This window comes from Protopterus annectens, chromosome 3.part1 (assembly GCF_019279795.1).
Source record: "Protopterus annectens isolate FY-2018-M chromosome 3.part1, PAN1.0, whole genome shotgun sequence".
Classification (NCBI taxonomy): Eukaryota; Metazoa; Chordata; order Ceratodontiformes; family Protopteridae; genus Protopterus; species Protopterus annectens.
This window is the reverse complement of record NC_056732.1, coordinates 1,434,689,928-1,434,716,010: the sequence shown is the minus strand read 5'-3', so window position 1 is coordinate 1,434,716,010 and position 26,083 is coordinate 1,434,689,928. Positions and strand designations below refer to the sequence as shown.

General features: G+C 42.3%; 1 protein-coding gene across 2 annotated transcripts in view; it reads right to left on the bottom strand.

Moving 5' to 3' along the window:
• Window positions 1–26,083, bottom strand: part of MINDY3 (MINDY lysine 48 deubiquitinase 3) — a 2,129,565-nt gene that overhangs the window by 1,582,642 nt on the left and 520,840 nt on the right. For both annotated transcript variants that reach the window (XM_044067502.1, XM_044067503.1), the window contains exon 5: window positions 1,595–1,646. In XM_044067502.1, coding sequence (XP_043923437.1) covers window positions 1,595–1,646 — 52 coding nt within the window. The remainder of the gene's footprint in view (window positions 1–1,594; window positions 1,647–26,083) is intronic.

The following is a 26,083-nucleotide window of genomic DNA, read 5'->3' as shown; positions in this document are numbered from 1 at the left end:
AATAATCTCAAAGGTACTTGCAGAAAGCACAGCAGCCTAAAGGGGAAGAAGTCTACCTCATTGAGATGGATACTGCCTTTATCTGTATCACTCTTTTTTTCCATCTTGGTTGGCTGTAATAAGTACTTTTTCTTAGATTTTTTTTCTGCAATGATCTGAAATGTGTTTCTGTAAGAAAAGAATATACAGCTTTTGTCTTCTCAGTTTAGTTGCCTGCTTAAATTTGCTATAATGTGAACATTCTTTTATACTGCGTTCAGAATCTAGACAAATTCTGGGAATGAAAATCTTCATGGGTTATTTGCCTGCAACAAGTGCAAGTCCAGATTTAGGTTACAAATAAACAAAAAGTGGAAAATTATGACTGCAACAGGTACTATGTGACGTTCAGAATGGCAAGAACTGAAGAAAGACTGGAACCAGCACGCAGAGGTCAGCTTTACTCCTTGTTGTGTCTTTTGGCTTTTCCGGTCCACTAATGATTGGCAGCAGATTCTTACGTGCCGAGTTGCCAGCTCTGATGCACAACCTTCAACGAAGGTACGCCCATTCACACATATCTCCACACAGAAGATGCTCTAGCTGAGAATCGAACGGGACGTTTTACTGTGAGGCAACAACGCTACCGCAGCACCACCACGCAGTTGTGTGTTAATTCCTAGCCAGAGCAAAGACTGATTCCTTGCAGAGACATTGTTCCTGCTTTTAAGTGGGAGAGATGACAAAATTCAAATGTTATGCTTTACTGCAATTACTATAAAATGCAAAAGTCTAAGGCAAGCCACGCCAGTTGAGCACCATGAGTGTTATGTAAAGCAGTGTGAACTAAAATGGAACAATATCATATTCTTCATTCCTGAATGTGAACATATTAGCAAATCCTAGACTAATTTGAACATCCACTCCAAATTTCAGCTGTGCTACCTCTGTATTAAGAAAATGAACTGCAAAGATCCACCCTGCTTAACTTCAAATTACAATATGACATGTCAAATGAAGCAGTTTAATAAAGAAAAGTCTGAATGTTTCCAAGAAGCCATGATATATACATACATTGATTTTTTATTAACTCTGTTTACTGGGTTAGTCCCATTATGCCAGTGTTGTCCTTTTAGGGGAGACCCAAGATAGTATTCATATTAACTAGGAGACATTTGGCCAGAGCACCTGGGAACTTCCCTCACTCTATTTTTTTTCCTGATAACTGTTTTTGGATGTTTTACATCTACCTGAGTTACTAACAACTCAGGCAGATGGAACCTCAGTTTAACATGTCATTAGAAGGATGGTACATCCCTTATGCTGCTCTGTATTGTCAGTACTGAGAAATGAATGCAAGTACCATACATATTTTTTAAACCATTTAACCAAGAATACTAAAACAGCTCAGCTACATGCAACATGCCACTATATATGATTTCTTCAAATGACATTAGCAAAAGGAACATCCAAAATATAATAAGTATGGACAAAAATAACAAAACTGTGAATTTAGTAGCTGTCTTACAACATTAAAACACATTTCTGCAACCTGCAGAGTAATATCTGACATATTAGTTATACACTAATTTATTACAAGTAACATATTACTTACTGAATTAATGCATGAAATCGCTCAAAGCCAAGCTCTTCAGCAGCCAAGGCAGCTACATACAAAAGACACAATTCAACACCACATAAAGCAATTAAACACAAAATACATACAGCAAAGCTAGCATTTCCACATATACTCATGCTTTTACTTATGTTCAACACAAATTTCTTTGTTTTTCTACATTTAATGATATTTTGCATTTCTGAATGGTTTTCTACAAATGCTACAATACAAAAAGCATTATTCTATGCATCTTTCTAAACATAAAATGACCTATAACTGCACAAAGCCTCTCCTGTCTCCTAATATCCTGGTGCAATGAAGTTCAAGTAGACAGTACAGCTGTGGGAGATACTTAGTATAACAGCAGATATTCAGGGGAGACTTAACTGCTGGGAAAGTGGATGACGACTGCAATGAGACAGAGATCTCCTTGGTTTTCTTATACCATCTTTACTATTAGATTCCTGATTTCTAGCTTGCCAAGTATGGAATACTGCAGGAAGTGCAAAGACTGTCAAGTTAAAACAAATCCATGTATAGAGTTCTACAGTGGGCAACATTATCCTCACAAGTCATTCAAGCCTTAGCAGTGACGCACTGATGATTATGATGACATGAATCCATTAGTTTCTATCTATATACTATATGTAGGCAGCAGTATGTTGAGGGCTGCTGAACAACTTGGACTGAGACATACATACAATTTGGTAACTGTTACTATGACAAAACGGACTATTGTAGGATCTTTTCTGCATATCCCACAGAGGGGCAGGGTTAAAACAAGTGCCCTAATAAGCACAGACTGTCTCACAGTCTACTGACTGGGTGGCTATATTCCAGAAGAATCACTCTGTGTAACTGAAACAGATGATTTATCTAACAAGGCACTTTTGTGAATAACTAGGACGACCAGAATGCAAAAAAATGTCACCGTTAAGGAACTTGCAAAGCAGTAGTACTATTACTGCTGCCTTAAGCACAATAAGAAGATCAGATCAACATAAGCAGAAAAAACAAACTGTATGTTTTACATTTTCTCTGGGAAGGGAAGTCTGCTTAAGACAAGAAAACATGTTTAAAAACATGCAACTATCAGCTATACTGTAACCTGACCACTGTAATTAAGTCTGTGAGGCAAAGCACAGAAAAACAAATCAGTTGCAGTGGTCAGAGATCATGCATGGTAAAAGTTGCAACTGGAGCTGAGCATGAAAACATCAGCAATGACTGAGGACATTGCTAAGGATCACGGATATGCCTCACAGGCCACTGTAACCCTGCTAACACACAAGTTTGCATTGACGAGCAATAGTAACAATCAACTAATATAATATAGGCAGCTTTTATAATCCTGATACGTACATACACACACACACACATATATATATATATATATATATATATATATATATATATATATATATATATACACACACACACATGTATATATGGTTTACTATCAAAAAGTGGAATGGCACTTACTCGAAAATGGGATAGTTGAATGCATGTTTTCCACCTTCCATAATGCCAGTCCGGAAATGGTCGAAACCCCATTAACGAATGGTAGTGTGCATTCACTAATATGGGATTGACATTCTGATAACAGACTATACTACATTGGGGACTGGGAAATTTACCCTTTTCCTCACTGTAGTTTGATCTCAGAGTTGGAATATATAATATGCAGGGGGTGCAGAGGGGCTTGCAAAAACATTACCAGTAACACTGACTTTCGACACTAGAACTTCTGGTGTTCGAATGTCGATTCCGTGGTTATCATTTCTGACATTTTGGTAATTATGAATTACCAAATTTGGAAAATGAATTTGATCAAAATGTGGAATTTTTTTGATTTTCCACATTTCAATAGTAGACCTATACATATAGGTGTGTGTGTGTATGTATATATATATATATATATATATATATATATATATATATATATATATATATACACATACATACATACACACACACACATACATACATATACATGCATGTGTGTGTGTGTGTGTGTATGGGAAGGTGCTTCATAAATTTACTGTGTACTTAGGCATTACAACTTACATCTGTGGGTTGCAATCCTAAGGGGATCAGTAAGCAAATACTTTTTGTGAGCAAGGATGTGCATTGTACCTTTGCAACAACAGCATATCACTTCAATGTTAGGGGTGATCTGTGACATTCTGTTCCACAGTGCTATGGCTGGACATCCTAAAAGAACACAAAAATGATGGCAGAGGCTTCCATGTGATTACCTGTACACAACATACACTGGATGATGAAACTCAATGGAAATCTCAATGGATAAGCATAAAAGTGTTGCACCTCAACAGTCCTGGAAAAGTATTTAGCATTGCCCAAGCATGCAGTTGTGGTCAACGAACTTTACGTCAAGGACGCTATCAGGATGAAGGGTGGTGATATCCATAAATGTGATTATCTCATTCAAAGGCAGAAATACAAAGGTAAACTCCATTCGTATGTCAATGAAAAAGCTAACATCCATCCCAAACAGGGTCCTAAGAATATTCTTTTGCAAAAGCTGTCATACAATTTGGCCAAAGTAAACAGGCACCCTTTTGTTTGCTGTCTTTTTGAAAATGGCCAGCATGTATTGTTGAGGCACTGATGAGCCCTCCTGTTGAAGACACATCCTTAAGAATGGACCACATTACTGTGCACACAGTCACTGCCCTTCTGGATCTGGTCATATGGCAGTATATTAGGGGCAAAATCCCATTTACAGATGGCATCCAGACACCTCCATACAGTATATGCAGTTGTCTGCAGACCACAGTTCTATTATGGAACATCCATCCACAATAAGATGCAATCTGCATACATACTCTATGTTCTGTGCAACTGTAAGAAGCAGAATTGTGATGACCATCTCAGGGTGGTCTACATACTGTAAGATGAAGGTGCTGCTCTTTGTATATATTGTTCTGTCACTTCTGTAGCTGCTTCAGTGTTGAGTGTATCCTCTGCCAGATCTTAGGTATTGTATGCTGCAGACTGGAATTGCCAGGCATATCCAAAATTATATCCCTGTCACTACGGACTCAGTATTACAACTTATATTTTTGCTTTAACAGTCATAATGGAATCAGTAAGCAAATACTCTGTTTGAGCAAGGATGTGTTTTAGATGATGCTTCATTGAAAAAACAGCACCTCAACTCAGTGTCAGAGGTGTTCTATGCAGTATAGATTATCTCAAAGCATCTATAACATTCTGTTCTTGCTGGATGATTTTGATCATTTCAGAAGACAGCTATGGCTGGATGCTCTAATAGTACACAGAAATAGTGGTAGTAGGCTTCCATGTGATTATCTGTCCAAGACACACCCTGGGTAATGAGATTCAGATTGCAATAGGTAAGAAAAGTGTTGCACCTCATCAGTCTTGGAGCCGCACTTCATTTTTGGCCTGCAGTCAATGAACTTGACAACAAAAAGGACACTATCAGGAAGAAGGGTGGTGATGCCCAGGAATAGGTTCATAGGTTTATATTAGGCTATCTGCCCTAAGGCATTTATAAGCCTAGCCCAAAGTTTTGTGGCTTACGCCACCCCTTATATGAAAAAATACTGTGCCCATTAGTTTGTTGTGCCTCTGTCCAGCAGTGACACAGAGATGATTCCCGGGGTAAACCTACGATCTCCCATCCACAGGTTAAGATTTCTCTTGAATAGAGCCAGCGAGGTGCTCTGCCTCACATGGACCGGGATTTTATTCCACAGCATAGGGAGTCTCTGAGTGATAAATCTATCCCTCCAGCATGTCCTATTTATATCCGTGCTAAGGTTTAAGTCGCTTGCTGTAGTGGTTTTGGTGGATTTGGATTTTTTGAGGTGGAGCATGTCCATTAATTCCGGGTTGGACATGGCCTTGTATGTCAGGCACATGTCACCTCTGAGCAGACGGTATGCGACTGAATAGAGCTGGAGTTTCTTCAATCTGGCAGCATATGACAGATTTTGGAGTCCCTTTATCCTTTTGGTGAGGAACTTTTGGGGTCTCTCCAATTGCTGCAGATGTCGGGTGAGATACATCCCGAATGGGGCATTGTACTCGATCATTGGTCTGATAAGTGAAGAGTACAGGGGAACAATGACCTCACTAGATCTGGAAGTGAATCCCTTCATGATCAGGTGGGCAATGTAGAAGGTCTTTCTAACCACTTTAGCAATGTGAGTGTCAAAAGAAAGGCCACTGTCAACCTGGGTCCCCAGGTCCCTGATAACCTCTTCTGTGCTTAGTGGATTGCCACCTATATGGTAGCTTGGGGTTACCTTGTTTTTCCCGAAGGGTATGACTATACATTTTTTGGCGTTTAACTTCAGGCCATGGCTCTGGCACCAGCTATCTGTTTCCGTGAGTCCCTTCTGAAGGATATCAGTGTCCGATGCACTTTCCACTATGGCGCCCAGTTTGCAGTCGTCTGCAAACTTTGTCAGCCAAAGTCCTCCCATGTTGGCCTGTACTTCTGAGAAGTAGATGCCGAACAATAGGGGGCCAAGGACCGAGCCCTGTGGGACACCACTTGTGACCGGCTTGGAGTCTGACATAGCGCCAACAACTCTAACCCTGTGGGTTCTGTCCTTAAGCCAGTTTTCAACCCATCTTGTGACATATGGGTTTACATTTAAGCTGGTAAGTTTTCTACAATACCCGAGTGGGGTATTGTGTCGAAAGCGTTTGCAAGGTCAAGGTAGGCTGTATGGACTGCCTTTCCCTCATCAATGGCCTTGGTGACTGTTTCGAAGTCGTCGACCAAGTTCAAAAGGCATGATCTGCCCTTGACGAAGCCAAACTGGGTCGGGTCCAATGCCTGCAAGTCCCCTATATCTTTGTTTATGAGCTCCATTATGATCCTCTCCATAGCTTTGCAGACTAGACTTGTTAAGCTTATGGGGCGGTAATTACCAGGGTCCGTAGAGGCACCGCCTTTGTGGAGTGGGACCACAGTTGCCGTACGCCACTCCTTGGGCACGTATCCTGTGGTAAGGCTGAGATTAAACAGCTGCCTTATTATGTGGAGGTGAATGTCGTGACTACATCACTCAAAAGCAGAAATACTAGGGTAATCACCATTCATATATTGATAGAAAAGCCATGAGGTGATAACCTTGCAAAAACTATCATGCAATTTGGTCAATGTGAGCAGGCATCCTTTTGTTGGCTGTCTTTGAGAAAATGGTCCTCATTCTTTGGTAGGGTAAGAGTGATTCCTCTAATTGAAACCACTGCCTTAAGCATGGACCACATAATTATGCACACAACTTCTCCGTAACTCTCAACTCTACAGATTTTCACAGAATGTCCAGATTTTTGTCTCATACTTTTGGTCTGTTCCTCATTAAATTTGTGGTGATCTGGATTTCTGTAGCAAATCAGTGAGGTTTGACTGCACTAAATAATAACAAGTCATTTGCGTTTCAGACTCTGGATACTTCAGAAAGTGCATGGTAAACAAGACCTTTTATTCTAGCAACTTTCTAAGTTTATAAGAGCAGTATTTAAAATTTGTCTTTACTTTTAAGGTTTTGTCCTCATTATTTTTGGCTTTGTCCAGATTTTTTGTACCAAGAGGATTGGAGCTATGGCCTCTGCCTATCTGGATCTGTTCATATGGTAGCATATTAGGGGCAGAATCCTATTGCCTGATGAATAACAGATACTCCCATGCAGTGTGTAGCTGTCTGCAGACAACAACCACAGAATGGAACATCCCATCATCCAGAATAAGATGCCAAGCATGTTCTCTATGTTCTGTGCAACTGTAAGGAAAAGAGCAATTGTGCTTATCAGGGTATTCTACACAATGTAAGATGAAGGTGCTACTCATCAGTGTTCATAGCTCTTCTTTCTTTTCTGTACTTGCTGGTGGTAGATGCTGTAGCACTCAGACTGCTCTTTGCCATACCATGAATATTGTATATTGCAGCCTGGCCTACAGAAGTCCTTGGCTTGTACTACTATTCACATCCTTCATTTGGATGGCTGCAGTTGGTGTACCAACTTCAAAGGTGCATTTACTGAGGAGGCAGATTTTCTGTATTTTTTTTTTTTTTTTTTTTTTGTGGAAGTATGACGGCCATCTCATTTCAGGGTTTATAACATTTTTGTGTGCATGTCCACATTTTTCTGTTCTGTGTTATGGCCCCAAATGATAAATGTGACCTAAACTAACTAGTCCTTCCCTCTTTGTTTTACTACTTTGCAATATGTTTGCCCAGTCTGGCCTAGGGAATACTCTGTTGTGTTCCTGCTGCAACAAACTGCAAATGGCTGCAAATGTGGAAGGATGACTTATGTGCTGTAAGCACCAAATTGCTTTAATCTGCATTATATGTATGGTTGCCTGTTGATAGTGACACATGTCAGTATGCATCACCACTCACTAGGGAGTACTCACTTGTATGACAACTGCATTATTTCTGCTGCAGTGAGTTTCCTCTGCAGCTACCTGCTGTCACGGCAAATCAGGCTTGGCAACTGTTGTTGCTGTTGTGCCCAAATGACCATTAGCCTTACAACGGAAATGATTAAAAATGGATACATCTATGGTATTGGCTTACCATCAGCAGCAACTTCAAACCATTCTAGAAAGATTCCCAGTGTCATCAATAAATGCTTCAAGATAAAGCATTTTCTGCTCTCTGCAAGCACTCGTCTTTGCTGGACCCCCTCTACTCACTGTCCGTCTCTACTATACTGAAGTATCCCTACTTCACCTATCTATCCTTTCTGACCACCTCCTGTTACTATATTCATGTTCCTTTGCCTCCAGTCCTACAGATCTACTCAGTCAATCTCTCTCTGAGTTTCTGCTTCCCCCCTCCTGCCTCTCCTGCTCACATATCTGTTAAATGTACCTGCTTTAACAGACTGTTTTTGATTGTCTCAATGGGTGTAGCCCCACTAAGCTCGGGCTCACTTCACTCCTCTACCCTACCCCCATTCCCACCCACTCCCATTACAATTTACTTTATGCCAACCACTCCCTCCCCTTCCTCTCTCATCATCCACTGACTAACAACTTCTTGCCATACTTAATATATATCACATCTTTCCCTTAACTATTATACCCACCAATATACATCACTTCCTTCCCTTAACTATTACACCCACCCTACAACCTCTCTACCTACATTCTAATATGCAACACCTTCTTATTTCCACTACACTCCTCCTACTTCTTTCCACTCTAACCTATCACTCCCACCTTTCCTACCCACTGATATGCTCTCCAAACTCCTACACCTATAATACTCATTCAACAACATCCTCCTTTATTATCTCCCCAGCTCTGTTTAACCTCTCCACCTCATGTCTTCATAAACTGTCTAGACTTCAAATCCCCCACCTACCTGCAAATCTAAACCAAAGCTACAAAACTTCCTTTACCTACTGCTATACTTTCTTTTCTCACAAAAAACCTACTCAGCACTGGGGACATCCACTCCAACCCAGGCCCCTCTTCCTCTCCTCACAGCCACATACCCCTCAAGCCTTCATCCACCTATCCCTCTCCACACACCTCCCCCAGCCTCATACACTAAACTCATCCTTATCCAAGCACCTGTCTATATACTCACTAAATATTCAAAGCCTAACTAACAAAATCACTGAGCTACACACATGGATAGCCCGTACCACCTCCCTCACATCCTTTCCTTATCCGAAATTGGGCTTAAGCCACATATCACTAATAATGAAATTTCTCCCATCTGGCTATATCTCTCTCTCTCTCTGATAGATTCCCAAAAAAAGGGGGGTGGCATAGCCATCCTCTACTCCTCACTTCCACCCATCCGAACTTATCATCCTAAACTCCCACCTTAATCTTCAGAAGAAACTTGCTTGTTGCTTCCATATATATCCCCCATGGGAATAATTTGCCCATCTTAGAGAATAGCCTATCCTGGTTTTCCCACAATATACCCTATGAAACCCTCATCTTAGGAGATGTCAACCTAGATTGGTCCAAACTTACAACTTATTCTCCACAACTCAGTATCAACCTACATGGTTTCCATCAACTGATATCTTCCCCCACCCGCCCCCATAAAAACTCATCTTCCAGCTCCATAATTGACTGGATTCTCACCAACTCCTCCCACCACTACCAAAACCCCACTACCTTACCAGACTCCCTTAGTGACCACCTCCCAAACCCCACCTTTACAAAGATTGTTGTAAACTCTCTAACTTTAACATATCCCACTTCAACGCCATTCTTTCAAGTAGAGACTGGTCCATCCTTAGACAAGTCCCTCTCAATGATGCAGTCAGTATGTTCAATAGCATCTTCCTAAACTCCCTTGCTTCCTCTAGAAAATTAGAATAAAATCCAATTATGCTCTCCAAACACCATTATATTGGGCGTCTTCAACTACTCAAACATAGACTGGGAGCATTACTCTAACTCCAACACCCTAGCCCAAAGGTTCCTACAATTTATAAACTCAAATGCTATGGAACAACTTGTTACCACTCCCACAAGAGGGGAAAACATACTGGACCTGATCATCACCAACATGGGGACTCTATGCTCCAGACCAGAAGTGTATCCCTCATTGGTAAGATCAGACCATAAACTAATCTCACTGGATATTCACATCCCAACTCCACCCCCTGCCCGGAAAACCACAGTGAAAAACTTCTCTAATGCAAATTTCACACTCCTCAAAACCGAGGTGGAATCCTTCAAAGCCCCCGGGCCTGTGGAAAATACAGCCCAGTCAGCAGAATCCTTTATAAATGCATTTTATGAACACCTTCAGGAATGCATGGATCATGCAATCCCAAATAAAACCAAGTCCCAATCCTCCAAAGGCAGACATCCTGTCTGGTGGACCCCAGCCATAAACAAACTATACAATAGAAGGAGGAAGCTATTACATGATAGAGCAAAATCCCAAAAAGGGAAGGCATCTCTGATCAGTATTAGCAAAAAACTACGGGCACTCATAAAATCGTCTAAGGCCAGCTTCGAGAGAAAAAATGCACAGGACACTAAGGATAATCACAAGGCTTTCTTTAGTTATGTTAGGAACCTGGGTGGGAATTCCCAGATATGCTCAGAATTAGTCCAAAATGACAAAAAATACACCAAACCCATAGACATTGCCAACATCCTAGCTGACAGGTTCAGCGCAAACTTCTCACCCCCCCTCCCCACCAAAAGGGCAAATATCTATCCCAGCAGAGTGCTGCCCCCCTGACATCTCAAATGCTCAGGTAAGAGCTGCCCTCTCCAAAGCAAAAAACACAGCATCAATGGGATCAGATGGTGTCCCGGGCTGCGTCCTACATGAACTCCAAGAAGAGCTAAACCCAAACATAAAACTACTGTTCAATCTCAGCCTTACTACAGGATATGTACCCAAAGAGTGGCGTACAGCAACAGTGGCCCCTCTCCACAAAGGTGGTGCCTCAACAGATCCTGGAAACTATCGCCCCATAAACCTGACTAGCTTGGTCTGCAAAGCTATGGAAAGGATCATCATGGAAATCATAAATAAAGATATTGGGGACCTACAGACACTGGATCCTACCCAGTTTGGCTTTGGTAAGGGCAGATCCTGCCTCTTAAACCTGGTTGATTTCTTTGAAACAGTCACTAAGGCCATTGACGAGGGGAAGGTGGTCCACACAGCCTACCTGGACCTCGCAAAAGCCTTCGATACAATACCCCACTCGGGCATTACAGATAAGATCACCAGCTTAAATATAAACCCCTATGTCACTAGATGGGTTGCAAACTGGCTCAAGGACAGAACCCACATGGTTAGAATTTCTGGAGCTATGTCAGACTCCAAACCAGTTACAAGTGGCGTCCCACAAGGCTCAGTCCTGGGACCTCTCTTGTTCGGTATATATTTCTCGGAGGTACAGGCCGACACGGAAGGACTGTGGCTGACCAAGTTTGCAGATAACTGCAAACTGGGCGCCATAATCGACACTCCAGCCGACACAAGCATCCTCCAAAAGGGCCTCATAGAAACAGACAACTGGTGCCAGAGCCATGGCCTCAAGCTAAACGCCAAAAAGTGTATAGTCATCCCTTTGGCAAAAACAAAGTGCCCACAAATTACCACATAGGTGGTAATCCATTAAGTACAGAAGAAGTAATTAGGGACCTGGGGGCCCAAGTTGATAGCAATCTCTCATTTGACAACCACGTGGTCAAAGTGGTTAGAAAAACATTTTATATAGCCCACCTAATCATGAAGGGATTCACATCTAGATCAGGGAGGTCATCGTGCCTCTTTACTCATCCCTCATCAGGCCCATAATTGAGTACAATGCCCCTTTGGGATGTACCTTACCAGACACCTGCAGCAACTGGAAAGACCCCAAAAGTACCTCACCAAGAGGATCAAAGGGCTCAAACAGATGCCATATGCTGCCCGGTTAAAGAAACTCCAGCTCTACTCAGTGGCATTCCGCCTGCTCAGAGGCGATCTGTGCCTGACGTATAAAGCCATGTCCAACCCGGAATTAATGGACATGCTGCACCTCAGAAAATCCAAATCCCATCCAGCTACGCGCTCGAGAGACTTGAACCTCAGCACTGAAATAAATAGGACATGCTGGATGGACAGATTCATAACCCAGAGGCTCCCTTCACTCTGAAATAAAATCCCAGTCCAGGTTAGGTAGAGTCCCTCATTGACTCTCTTCAAGAGGAATCTTGATGAGTGGATAGGAGATCGTAGGTTTACCCCGGGTATCACTTCTGTGTCACTGTTAGACAGAGGCACAGTATACTAACCTCGAAAAAGGGCATAGCAAAATTATTTTAAAATGGGTGGCGAAAGCCAAACACACTCTGGCTAGGCTTATAAATGCCCTAGGGCAGATAGCCTAGTATGACACTATGAACCTATGCTCCCTTGCTTTCCAAAGAAACTAGGTCCCTTATGCACAAAGGAGATAGTGCTTGGAAAGCCTGGATCAAAAAAACTACCCCTGCTACACAAATATAGACATCTTAGGAATCTTACTAAGAAACAAACTAATAATGACAAAAGGTCCTACTATAACTCTACTTAGGTGAATAGCAAATCCAACCCTCAAAGTTTTGGTCTACTCTTAGCAGAATTCTTTCTCCAGCCTCTCTCTCAAACCTCTGCCCTTACCCAAACACATCCCCTCAGGAATCCGCTACCCTCCTCACTAAACACTTTATTGACACTATCCAAACACTCATACTATCCAACTATAGCACAGCTTCTCTGCCTACCCATCCCAAACTTCCAAGCAAAAATCTATTCTCCTTTCTCCCTGTTCCTACTTCCTACATCACCTCTCTTCATCTAAAGCTGAAACCCTGCTCTCCCTCCACTGATAATCTACCTCCTACCTTCCTCAAACTTGCTGCTGAATCCATTGCCTATCCTGTACCTATTCTAATCAATAGATCAATCCACCATCCCTACCCTATAGAAATCTTTCTTCACTATTCCCCTGCATAAAGGAGGAAACTCTACAGATCTAACTACCAACCCATCACCATCCTATTCCCCCTCTCTAAGATACTTGAAAAATACATTCACTCGCAGCTTCTTAACTACCTCCTCCAGCATAACCTTCTCACTTCCACATAGCACGGTTTCTGTCCTAACCACAGCACAACTACTGCTCTCCTATGTTTCACATATACTATTGCTGAGGCCCAAGATAACAATAAACTCATTTCTTGTCTCTTCCTTGACCTTTCCAAAATCTTTGACATAGTCTCCCACCCCCTACTGCTATCTAAACTTGCTCATCTCAACCTATCTTCCACCTCCCTCGCCTGGTTCTCCGGTTAACTATCCTGCAGACAGCAATCTGTTAAATGGCTCTCATCCTTTTCTCCCTTTATACCTGTCCCAACTGGAGTACCACAAGGTTCTATCTTGGGTCCCCTTCAGTTTAATGTCTTTACCAATGATCCCTATACATCTTGTAAACAATCCTCCCTCAACCAACACGCTGACAGCTCAACTCTCATCTCCACCTCTAACAATATCTCTGAACGCCATACCCTAACCCAACTTGCCTTTCTATCCACTGAACAGTGGTTGTCTGATAATCTACTTATCCTTAACCCTAAGAAGACCAAACTCTTACTCTTTCTTCCCCGTTCCCTCACACACCGCAAATTCACCTTTGCTATTACATCCTCTAACAATACAATAATCCAACCCAAAACCAAGACAAAACTCCTTGGAGTCATCAATAATGATGAACTCAAATTCAATCTTCACATACTCCAATGTATAAAAAAGACACACCAGAAACTAGGTTTACTGTATCGCAACAAAAAATTTCTAACCCCTAATGCCAGACTCTCCCTTGCACAGACACTTCTCCTCCCCTCCCTTTTATACTCTGCCCAGTTCTTACCAACATTCAAACCACAACCTTGAACAAACTTCAACAAACTTACCATAAGATAGCTACATTTATCACAAACTCTCCATACAATGCACATCACTGCCTCACCCTAAGCTCATTCCAGTGGCTTGAACTCCCCAACTACTGCTTTCACAATTTTAAATGTTACACTTCAGTCTTTACAAACCTTCATACTGTCCATCTCTCTCTTCCTTTGTCTCTATCTATACTCCACCTTGGACTCTACGTACCTCTAATCAGCAACTACTAGACATCTACCAACCCAAAAAAAACAGTAGGCAAACTTTTATATAAGCACACCGTGGCCCATGCTTAGAACAAACTTCCCCTAGACAAACATTCCAGCAACCACCCCTCACACTTTAAAAATGAACTCAATCTTCATCTACTTAACTCCAAAATTTGCCCTTGTCAAGACCCATCCTAAGCTGCCCATACCCCACATACACACCTAAACAATCCCTCCCCTTTCATCTAAGTACTCTATTATGTGGATACTTACTAAACTCAATCAATATTGATGGACAAAATTCTTATGTAAATATATTCTTTCTCTGTAAAAACATGATGTGTATATTCCTTTGTGTATGCATTTTACTTTGTGTCTAACTTTCTGTTTAACAAATGTTTTGTAATTCTTTTGACTCAAATGTTTTAATTCTGTTACTGTTTGTGAATGGAGCTTTTCTCCTTGGGTCTCCACTAAAAATGGGCCACAAGCCCAGCTGGACCAACCTGGTTAACAAATGTCAATAAAAAAATACATAAATAAATTGCCTACAGTTTGAGTCACTGCCATGAGCACATCTGCTCAAACTCTTAATATTCAGGTATATGTTAAGAGAACACTTGTATTTCAGCTTTGACAAAATCCTGGCCACACTGCAAAATAAGTCAACATCATTCTGCTTGGAGACTTCATTGCTAGAACTGGATATCATTCAGACCTCAGACACCATCAAGAACGAGGCAGCTGACAAAAGAAAGTTCAGTGGCTATCTAATATTGAAACAATATATGGGCTATGGCCTGGTCATCACAAATACTGTCCTCTAACAAAACAAGTATACAGCTACTGTGAGACCCCAAAGATCCAAGTCACTGTGAGAGCTAATGAATTAAAGGGTATTCTGGATAAACCTTTTGTGCAGTACTAGTTGGGAAGGTGTCCAGATCTGACTGACAGCAAGAAACTAGGAAGGCAGCAGTGTTTGTAGTCAATGAAGTGAAGGCCTGCATATAGGAAGAGTTTTGCAAGGCCATGGAGAAGGACATTCAAATAGTCTCAAAGCAGTATGGAGAAACCATGTGGCAACTTATTCTCCATTGCCATTTATACCTACGGTCATGAGCTTTGGGTCCTGAGTAAAAGAATACCACTACAGATGTAAGTGACAGAAATTAACTTCCTACACGGGGTAGCTGGGCTCAAGCACCTTGACAGAGTAAGGAGCTTGGCAGTTTGGAAGGCTTTCAGAGTGCAAGAACTGCTCCTCTGGATTAAAAAGAGTCAGATTAAGTTATGAGTTCCTCATGACAGAGACCTCTGGCACTTACCATGGGAGGTGAACATGCACATTACATTGGGACAAAGACCTATGGCTGACCTAGGCCACAACTGCTACATCTCTCAGCTTGCTTGTAACTCCAGCAGATCCAACAAGATGAGCTAAAGACTGTTGTTCTAACAAGAGAAACTGTGCAGATCTGACATCTAGACACACCACTGCATCACCTGTCTTATCAAAAACATTCACCTCACTCAACATCAGCACATAAAATCAGTGTTGTGAAAATTCATCACAAAGCCCCTTAAAGTCAACAGAATGTTCAGAAATGTCTCAAAGTATTGGGCACTACCATATCAGTACAGTTGATGACAATGAAATACAATATAAGGAGTTTGAAATAGCCCTATCCATTAGTTAAATTACTCCACTTCGCCAGAAAACTGTGTGATAAAATGATGCAGTGATTCAAAACAGAACATCTAAGTAAAGCACTTACCTTAGAACCGCAGAGCATTGCAGCAGATAGCATTGCATCCATACTTGTCCTACTTTCACAGGTTCTAGTGCTGGTGAAACATTTCCCAGCAGTTTCCATACCCCTAAGCAATAGCACTCCTGAAACTCTACTGACTATAGTTTGGCACCAGCAAATTCAAACCTGGAAAGCTGATTCATGTTCTTTTTAGTTGGGAGGGTGGCCTAATGGTTAAAGTGTTTGCCTTACAAACACAAGGTGCAGGGTTTGAGTCTCACAAGGGATAATTGGCTAGGCTTAAAATGGCTCGCAAGGGCAACTAGCCTAGTACTAATCTATTAATCTATATTAATCTATTATTCAGATCATCATAGCAAAACACTGTCCTAAACAATGCCATATACAAAGATAACATGCCTCCCACAGAAATAATAAAGTGTGACTCAGGCATTCAACCTGTGACCTTTGCGGTATAAGTTTTGTAAGCAAGATTAGAAGCCAGACACTTCTATAAAGCAATGTATCAGTAACTTTGTACAGTGGACACCAAAACAGATAAAGGGACAGTTGAGAAATAATGACCATTGTGGCACCGGTCTCTTTTTCAGGGCCATCGCGTGAGTACCTCACTCACTTGTGCTATCTTGCACTACTTTATTTAAAGGAAGAGAAAGGCAGACAAAGAAAAGCGTATGTACTGAAGTTTAGCACAATTTTTTAAATTAGTGGAGTAGCCCTCTTTGGAAGGTGGTGAAGTAACACACACAGACTGAGGCACACAAATAAGTAGCCTTAGCTATATGGGTTATATCATAGCAAGGGTATCACAGCTGGCCAGCTTCCAAAGCTTCAAGGCACGTTCCACATGCCCAAATAGTCAAACAGCATGAGTTAAGCAAAACCTTCAGAGATTTCCTGTCAGTAGAGAGAGGAAGGTTGCGCTCTGAAAGGACAAGGTTGGGAAAAACAAATAATAAATGTCTACACCCTGGCATAAAAAATACACCAAAAAAAAAAAAAAGGGGAACAGAGGAAGGGAGGAGCATCTACTGCAGCAGTGGTCATTTGAACATCTACTGCTATGGTAAGTTCAACTTACACAACTGTACAATGTTCTTCATAGTGATCACTACTGCAGTAGCATTGGCTATATGGGTAGAGTATCACAGTTAACTATATTTGGGAAGTAGAAGGGCCCCTGGAGAATGGCCCTAGCAAAGCATGAACTAGGCCTAGAGAAGGAATCAAGCTTATAGTGCTTTGTAAAGGTATGCACAGAGGATCAAGTAGCAGCTTTTAGAATAGCTTTAGAATCCAACCTTCTCCAAGAAGCCATAGAAGAAGCCAAGGTCTTTGTAGAGTGAGCCTTGAGCCTGCCTGGAACAGATTTATTATGGTAAGTATAACAAGAGATAACAGCCTTAGGTAACCATTTGGAAAAAGTCTGTTTTGACACCAGTTGCCCATTCTTCTTACCCTCACAAGAAATGAACAACTGATTCGATGATCTGAAAGATTTACTTCTGTCGAGATAATATCCAAGTTGTCTGTGGACATAAAAGGTATGGAGTACACTTTAGGTTCAGGAAAGAAAACGAGGAGATGGACTGTTTGGATTAAAGTAAACTTAGATACCACTTAAAGGATAAAAGAATGATTATTTCCCAAATAAACCCTGCCCTTATGGAAAATGAGGTAGGGATGACTCACCACAACAGTTTGCAACACATATACCCTTCTTGCAGAGGTTACAGCAAGCAATAAAACTGTTTTCAATGTTAAGAACCTCAAACCAGACAGATTAGCTGGTTCAAATGCAGCAAGTGTTAGTTTCTATACAAAATAAAATCCCAAGGAGGGGCCACCGGTTTACTTGGAGGCCTCTTATGCACAACCCCTTTCAAGAACAATTTGACAATGAAAAAGGAGGATCCATGGGCAGACATGCTGAAATGGATGATAAATGAAACTTGACAGAGGAATAAGAAAGGCCATATGATAGTAATTCACACAAATATTGCAAAACCAGAGGACAACTCATCCTGAATGGGTGCTGGTTATGTTGCTGGCACCAACTAGAAAACATTTTCTACTTGTTGATAATATATGATTTTCTAGAAGTAGGCTTTCTTGTGTCCATTAGTACCTGCTGCACATCCTCAGAAAATAGGTGCCTAAAAGGAAATAAGACCCTGTCATGCAGGCAGTCAAAAGAAGACAACGGATGTCACCGTGCATCAAACACTGCTGATCTTATGTGAGCAGATCCATTCTGTGAGGAAGCTTGTAAATGCCCTTGGCCATTTCCAAAAGAAGGGAGAACCATGGTCGCTTGGGCCAGAAGGAAGTCACTACAATGATCCTGGGGGATACCTTCAGAATCTTCGGAAGAACTCTGGATATTAGTGGAAAGGGTGGACAGACATACAGGAACATTCCTGTCCAAAGAAAAGAAAAGTCATCTGTCTTCCAGGCCTTCTTGCATGAAGTCCTGGAACAGAATTTTACCAGCTGATTTTTCAAACAGGAGGAAAACAGGTCTACTTGAGGAACTCCCCACAAATGGGTCAAATTTTGGAAGACCCTCAGATTTAGTTTCTATTCGTGAGATTCTGCCCTGGTCCTTTTCAGTTTGTCTTCCACACATTTTTGCTCTGACAGAATGTAGGATGCCTGTAGAGTGAGATTGTGCTGTGAAGCTATATCCCAAGCTAACATGGCTAGTCTGCAAATGGGGTAAAACCTTGTTCCCCTGTTGCTTGCTGAAAAACGATATGACTGTGGTATTGTCTGAAACCACTTGAAGAAGTCCCGGGGACCAAAGATTGTTCAGAGAATTGAGTGCCTTGATCATGACAAGCATCTCCTTGATATTTATTTGCTTCTGTCAGTCCTTGGTGTCACATACCCCTGAGCATTTATCTCACCTGATACTACTCCCCAAGCAAACTTTAAAGCATCTGTAGTGACTGCTTGGGAGAAGAGGAGACTTTCATTTAAAGATATTTGTTGTCTCTGGCAAGTGACTTCTCTTCTGGCAAACCCCACTACTGGACTGTGGAAAAATGATGGGTGCTTATGCTGGGACCAAAGAGATTTTAGATACAACTGTATCTTTCTTATGTGGAGTTCTTGCCAGGGGTATCATGAGAATCAGAGATGCCATGAAACCAAAAATCCTGAGGTACTCCCTTGCAGTGAATGAAGTCGGAAATGGAAAACCTTAGAAACAAATCTTAATAAAGATCTATTTTTTCCTGTGAAAGAAACCATTGTTGAACTCAGGTGTGTAGTTGACATCCCAGGAACAAAATCCTGCGTGAAGAAGGCAAGAAAGACTTTTGAATATTATTTTGTAATCTCAGCTTGTGCAGGAGATCTCTCAACCAAGAGAGAGATTCCTGACATTTTGAAAAAGACTCTGCAAAGATAAGCAAGTCATCTAAATATGGAAAAATGTTGATACCCTGTAGTCTGTAATGAGCTACAACTGAAGCTATACACTTTGTGAACACTCTTGGTGTAGTGGACAGTCCAAAGGGTAAGATACAGAAAGTACAGTTGTGTACACCTACCATAAATGTAGATGTTCGAGTGTCTTCACTGTTGCAGTCATGACTGTAGGGTTCTCCCCTGCTGGCAGGCAGCCCTCGGTTGGCCAGAATCCCAAAATCTTGGTCCGGCGTCGGCTGTTCAACCATGCTCCCTGACGTCAGAGCGCCAGGGGTATAAAGCTGACAGCCGACGCCATCTTCTCCAGTTTTTCTTGCCCCAGATGTCAGGAGTCCCAAAATGAAAAAGGTCCCATAACCTTTGCAAATACACCTCAGAAGAATGGTGAAAAAAGGAAATACACAAAAGTAAAAATAAGAGGGGACAGGAGGGAGGGAAACCCAGACTGCAACAGTGAAGACACTCGAACATCTACATTTATGGTAGGTGTACACAACTGTATTATGTTCATCGTGTTTCACTGTTGCAGTCATGACTGTAGGGTAGAATCCCAAAGCTGAAAGAAAGGGAGGTGGTCATAAAGAGGAAGGGGCAGCTAAAAGGCCCTGCAAGACTGCAGAGGCAAAGCCTGCCCTAGACTTAGAGGAGAGAGGTAGATTGTAGTGCTTAGAAAAAGTATGCACTGAACTCTAAGTTGCAGCTTCCAAAATGTCCTTGGTAGGAACTCCCCTGAGGAAGGCCGCAGAAGTGGCAGCAGCTCTGGTGGAATGAGTCCGTATACTCCCTGGGATTTGCTTTCCATGGTGAGAATAACAAAATCTGATTCCATGAGCAATCCATTTAGAAATGGCCTATTTTGAAATGGCTTTACCTTGGGAACTTGAAGCATAAGAAACAAACAATTGTTCTGATTTTCTGATGTCCTTGGTTCTGTTCAGGTAAAAACGTAGTTGTCTGTGTACATCCAAGGAATGTAAGATCCTTTCCCCTTTATTTTGAGGAGTGGGGAAAAAGGTTGACAAATGGATAGTTTGATTTAAAGCCACTTTGGAAACCACCTTAGGCATGAAGGTAGGATTAGTCCTCAAAGATACCCTGTCTTGATGAAAAATAACATAAGGTTCCACAGCCATAAGAGCTTGTAACTCTGCTGTCTTCCAAGATAAAAACTTGATGTCAGAAGAGGCAGCAAGCTCAAAAGGAGGCAAGGTTAGTTTTTCCAAAACATAGTTGAGATCCCAAGCAGGAATGGGAGGAGATCTAGGAGGTCTTAAGTTCTTAGCTCCTCTGAGAAACTGTCTCATGAGCTGGTGGGAAAAGATGGGAGGGTCTGTATTATAATGAGCAGAAATAGCAGAGGCATGTATCTTAATGGAAGAGAAAGAGAGACCCTTATGTAAGAGATCTGTCAAGTAAAGTAAAATTAAAGTAATGTTAGGAAGAAGAGGATCAGAATCCTGAGCCTGCATCCAGGAACAAAATCTTTCCATTTTCCTGCATAAGATTTTCTAGTGCTAGGACGTCTGGCTTCTAAAATGACATCCATAACCTGCTTGGGCAGTAAAGAAGAAATCAAAGGCCCTGGATTAACCAGGCCGCCAGGCTGAGAGTTCTGACATGAGAGTGTAGAACCTGACCCTGATGCTGGGACAGAAGGTTCGGAGACGGAGGTAAAACCCAAGGGGGCTCCAGGCATAGGTTTTTTAGAGTTGGATACCAAAACTGCCGAGGCCAATTTGGAGCCAGCAAGATTATCATCTTGGGCTTGTCCTGTTTTATCTTCAATAAAACCCGTGGAAGAAGAGGAAGAGGCGGAAAGGCATATCCCGAGAGGTTCCTCCAACTGAATGACAAGGCATCCACTTTCCAAGCTTCTCTGTGGAAAGTCCTGGTGCAAAAATTCTGTAGTTGATGACTGAGATGGGATGCAAAGAGGTCTATGTGAGGACATCCCCAGACTGCTGTTATCATCCTGCATATTTTGGTGTCTAGCATCCACTCGTGTGGATCCGAAAGGTTTCTGCTCAGACTGTCTGCCAGGAAGTTTTGTTTCCCTGGTAGAAACTGAGCTTGAAGATCCAGATTGCAAGCTAGAGCTGTGTTCCATAGATCCATGGCTAGTCTGCAAAGGGGGTAGGAATGAGATTCCCCTTGCTTGTTTATGTACCACATAACTGTGGTGTTGTCTGTATGAATTAGTAGTTGTCCTGGTTGTAAAAGATTCCTGAAGGCCAACAGAGCTTTCTGAACGGCTAACATTTCCTTTAAGTTGATATGCAGGTTCTTCTGATCCTTTGTCCAAAGGCCCTGCAGACAATTGCCCTGAAAATGGGCTCCCCAAGCATAATCCAAAGCGTCCGTGGTTAGAATCTGAGTGGCAGGAGGCAGACAAAAGGGTTTCCCTTTGTTTAGAGCACATGCCCTGGACCACCAAAGAAATTCCTTTTGAAGACAAGGAAGGACGGAGATCAGTATGTCTAAACTGTGGCAATGCTGAGACCATACACTTTTTAGGTACCACTGTATTTTCCTCATGTGTAGTCTTGCATATGGTACGAGAAGGATGCAGGAGGCCATGTAACCCAAAGCCTGCAGGAATTTCCTTGCAGATAATTGAGTTAGAGTTGCCAATGTTTTGAAAGTTGAAGCCAGCTGTAATTGTTTTTCGGATGTCAGAAATGCCATCTGGGTTGTGGTGTTTAGAAGTGCACCCAGAAAAGTTATCTGTTGTGATGGTGTCAAATTTGACTTTTTTATGTTTACAGAGAATCCCAGGAACTTGAGGAGGTTCTGTACAAATTCTAGATGCTGGAGTAAGACATTCTTGCTGTCTGCCTGAATTAGACAATCGTCCAGATAAGGGTAAATTTGAATTCCCTTGAGTCGGCAGTAAGCTACTGCTGGAGCCAGGCATTTGGTGAAGACCCTGGGCGCAGTAGACAATCCAAAGGGCAGCGCAGAGAATTGAAAGTGCCTCGATCCAGCCTTGAACCTGAGGTATTTTCTGCGATCCTGCCTGATGGGAATGTGTAAATATGCCTCCTTTAAATCCAAAGTTACCATCCATGCATCTTTGGACAGCAATGGAAGCAGCTGCTGTAGAGTAAGCATCTTGAATTTTGGAATCTCTAGAAAGGTGTTCAAGACCGACAGATCCAGAATGGGTCTCCATGAGTTTTGCTTCCTTGGGACTAGAAAGAGCCTTGAGTGAGGAACCAGTTCTATGGCATTCATAGCCAGAAGAGCTTCCACCTGGTTTAAGGCCTCCGTCCATTGATGTTTTGGAAGGTCTGGCCATCCGCTTGGCCTTGGCAAGGTATGAAAATGGAATTTGTAACCTCTTAAAACCACATCCAAAACCCATTTGTCTTGGGTTATTTGACTCCAATTTTGATAAAAAAAGAGAGAGTTTTCCTCTGAGGGGGGCTTCCAGGCAAGAAGTTCCTGTAGCCCAACAGAGGGAGTCATTGAGTTTGTTTCCTTTGAGATTGTGACCTGTCCTCTCCTCCCCTAGGGGTGGAAGCAGTCCACTGTCTTGGTCTATAAGCAGCTTGTGTTTGAGGCCTCCCTCTGGAGCGTCTATATCTACCCCTCTGAGGCCTGTCTGAAGTGGGAAAGGACCAATTTTTTGAAGGCCAATTCCTGCTAAATCTAGGTGGCTGTACTTGTAAGAAATCTTTAACTGTTTGCATGGATTTCGCCTTATCCTCCATCTTTTTAATCACCTCTTCAGCTTTTGATCCAAACAAAACAATATGCTGAACAGGACCATCCAATAATTTAGCCTTTACTTGTTCAGGTAAAGTTTGTTCCTTTAGCCATGCATGCCTTCTAATGACTGTGCCAGAGGCCGCAGCCCTACAAGAAGCCTCCAAGGCATCAAATCCACAGTGTAAACCATGCTTCCCAACCTGTTCAGTGGCATGCAATAAGTCATACAATTCCTTATCATCTGCACAGGCAGAAATGGAAGTAAACTTTTGTTTTAAGACAGACAAGAGAAATTGCTGGTATTTAATCATATGAAACTGACAGCTTAAAGCCCTAATGGACAAAGTAGCAGAAGTGTACACCTTTTTGCCCCATCTTTCTAAGGATCGAGAATCCTTTTCAGTAGGAATGGGATTTTTGGCAGAAGCGGCCTTAACTCCCTTAGGACCCTGAGAAATGGTTTCAGAGTCAGCAGCAGGGTTCTTGTATAAAAACTGATGGGAATCAGGAACCCTGTAATATCTATCAGGCTTAACAGGAGCAGGAGGAAAAGAGTCAGGGGTTAAGTTAGCCTCCGAAAAGGCATCATCCACAATATCCAAAACAGGAGGAATAGCCAGGGGTCTATGTTGGGGAAGAAGAAGAAAATCCCTCAGTCTTTTCTTGGATTCCGAATACTCCTGTCCTTCCCAGTGGAAATGTTCCCTCATTTCATGCAAAGTTTCCCCAAAAGAGAAATCCTCAGGGGGAGAAGCTGAAGAAATGGATTCTTCAGCATCAGAATCCTCATAATTAGTTGAAGAATATTCCTGATCAGAAGAAGAAACTGAGGAAACAGAAGCCTGATCAGAGGAATCATAACATCCTGCCTTGGCCATTTGTCTGGTGGGGGATGTGAACCCCTAATCATAGTAAGTAAATCCTCCGCCATCTTGAGTAACTGTTTCTGTGACTTGGGAGCCGGTTCAGAAGAGGCCTGTGTTGAAGTCTTTGATTTAGAAGGAGTCTTTGCCTTTGCCTTTACTAGTAGCTGAGTAGGCCTGAAAACCCCTTCGGAAGCCGGTACCTGCACAGCGGCTCCGGACCCATCCAAAGGAGCATTGTCCGAAGGTCCTGCAACAGAAATATTTAAAGGCCTGGTTGGCTCCTCATGAGAGTCCGTTTCGGCCATCGGTTCTGAAATGGCCGACGACAGGGGCTGCAAAAGCACCTCACTGACAACGACCGAACCTGAAGCTGGCTCCGTTTGTGCGCTATCATCAGATTTGGACCTCGGAGGCCTGTCTTTATCCTTGCGATGTTTGTGAACTCCGGTAGCCGGGACCGTATCCGACGACATTTTGTAGTTAAAGCACCTACCGAAGTAATGAAAAGCAAAATCGTACCTTCGCTTAATTGTACACTGATTGAATCTAGCACAAAACCGACAACTAGCTACGTCGTGGTCATGGCCTAAGCAAGGAATACAGTAAGAATGAAAATCCTTATGAGGTATTTGCTTCCCACATGAAATACAATTATTAACTTTTTCTGACGTCGGAGTGGAGCAAGAAAAAAGTTTCCCCAACGGGGTACTTAGATTTGAGTGGAGAAGAAAGTCTTCGGACCGAAGTATATAGAAAAATTCGTCAGGAGTCAGCCGACCGGCACTTGCGAACTGCTATCACCGCACGGCAAGAAAGACTGGAGAAGATGGCGTCGGCTGTCAGCTTTATACTCCTGGCACTCTGACGTCAGGGAGCATGGTTGAACAGCCGACCCCGGACCCAGACTTTGGGATTCTGGCCGACCGAGGGCTGCCTGCCGGCAGGGGAGAACCCTACAGTCATGACTGCAACAGTGAAACACGATGAACATCTGATAGTGTGACCCAGACACACAAAACCTTAAGAAACTACCTTAAGAAACTCCTTAAGAGTGCATGAACAGGTATGTGTTGATAAGCATCTTTCAAGTCTAGTGTTACCAGATAACTTGAAAGAGGAAGAATAGGCAGCAGGCTGTGAAATAACATAATTCTGAATGTAGGCACTATAACAAGCAGGTTTAGGAAAGAAAGAAAGATCCAAAATTGGTATACAAGTATTTTCTTTCCTTGGGACTAGGGACATCCTTGAATAAAACCCCTTCCCCCATCTGGGAAGGAGGAACTGCTTCTATTACTCCTTGGGGCAGCATGTGATGAAGAACGGGTGGAAACAAAACTGTGTGATCTGCAGGATGAGGAATGACCCCCCCCCCCCCAGAAAGGGGGAATTTCCTCCCACTTTCATCTGTAATCATGATAAAAAAGTTTCAGAACTTATTTGTCTGAAACAATCTGTTGCCAAACAGAAAAATGGAGATTCAGGCTTTCTGGAAGAGAAAGAGGGCCAGGGTGGGAAGGAGTCACAATGTCGCTTCAAGCGTAATTCAGACTTGTTGGAGTGTCCTTGGTTTTGAGAGGTTTGCAGCTTCTTTTTGGAACCTCCCTGCCACTTCTTAAATATTTACCTGAATTCTATTGAGACTGTTTGCTCTATTTTTTGCTGAAATTGGGTAAGGAGAAAAAAATTACCTGGACAATTTGGAAAAGGAGAACAAAATATTAGAGATTCCCTAGATCAGCTTGTCCTTTTCATCACACTTTTTGATCACTTCTGCAGTAGAGTGACCACACAAAAAAATTCTATCCAAAGGAGAATTTAAAATGTACACTTACCATAAATATAGATGTTCAAGTGTATTCACTGTTGCAGTCATCACATGTAGGTTATCCCTGTTGTGGTAGCCCTTGGTGGGTCCGAATATGAGAGTCAATGTTTTTCTGCTTCAGCTGCTGTTGCTTGTTGACTGACGTCAGGTCGCCAGTGCTATAAAGCAAGACAGCCGATGCCATTACATCAGTTTTTCTTGCCCTAACCAGTCAGACGCCCA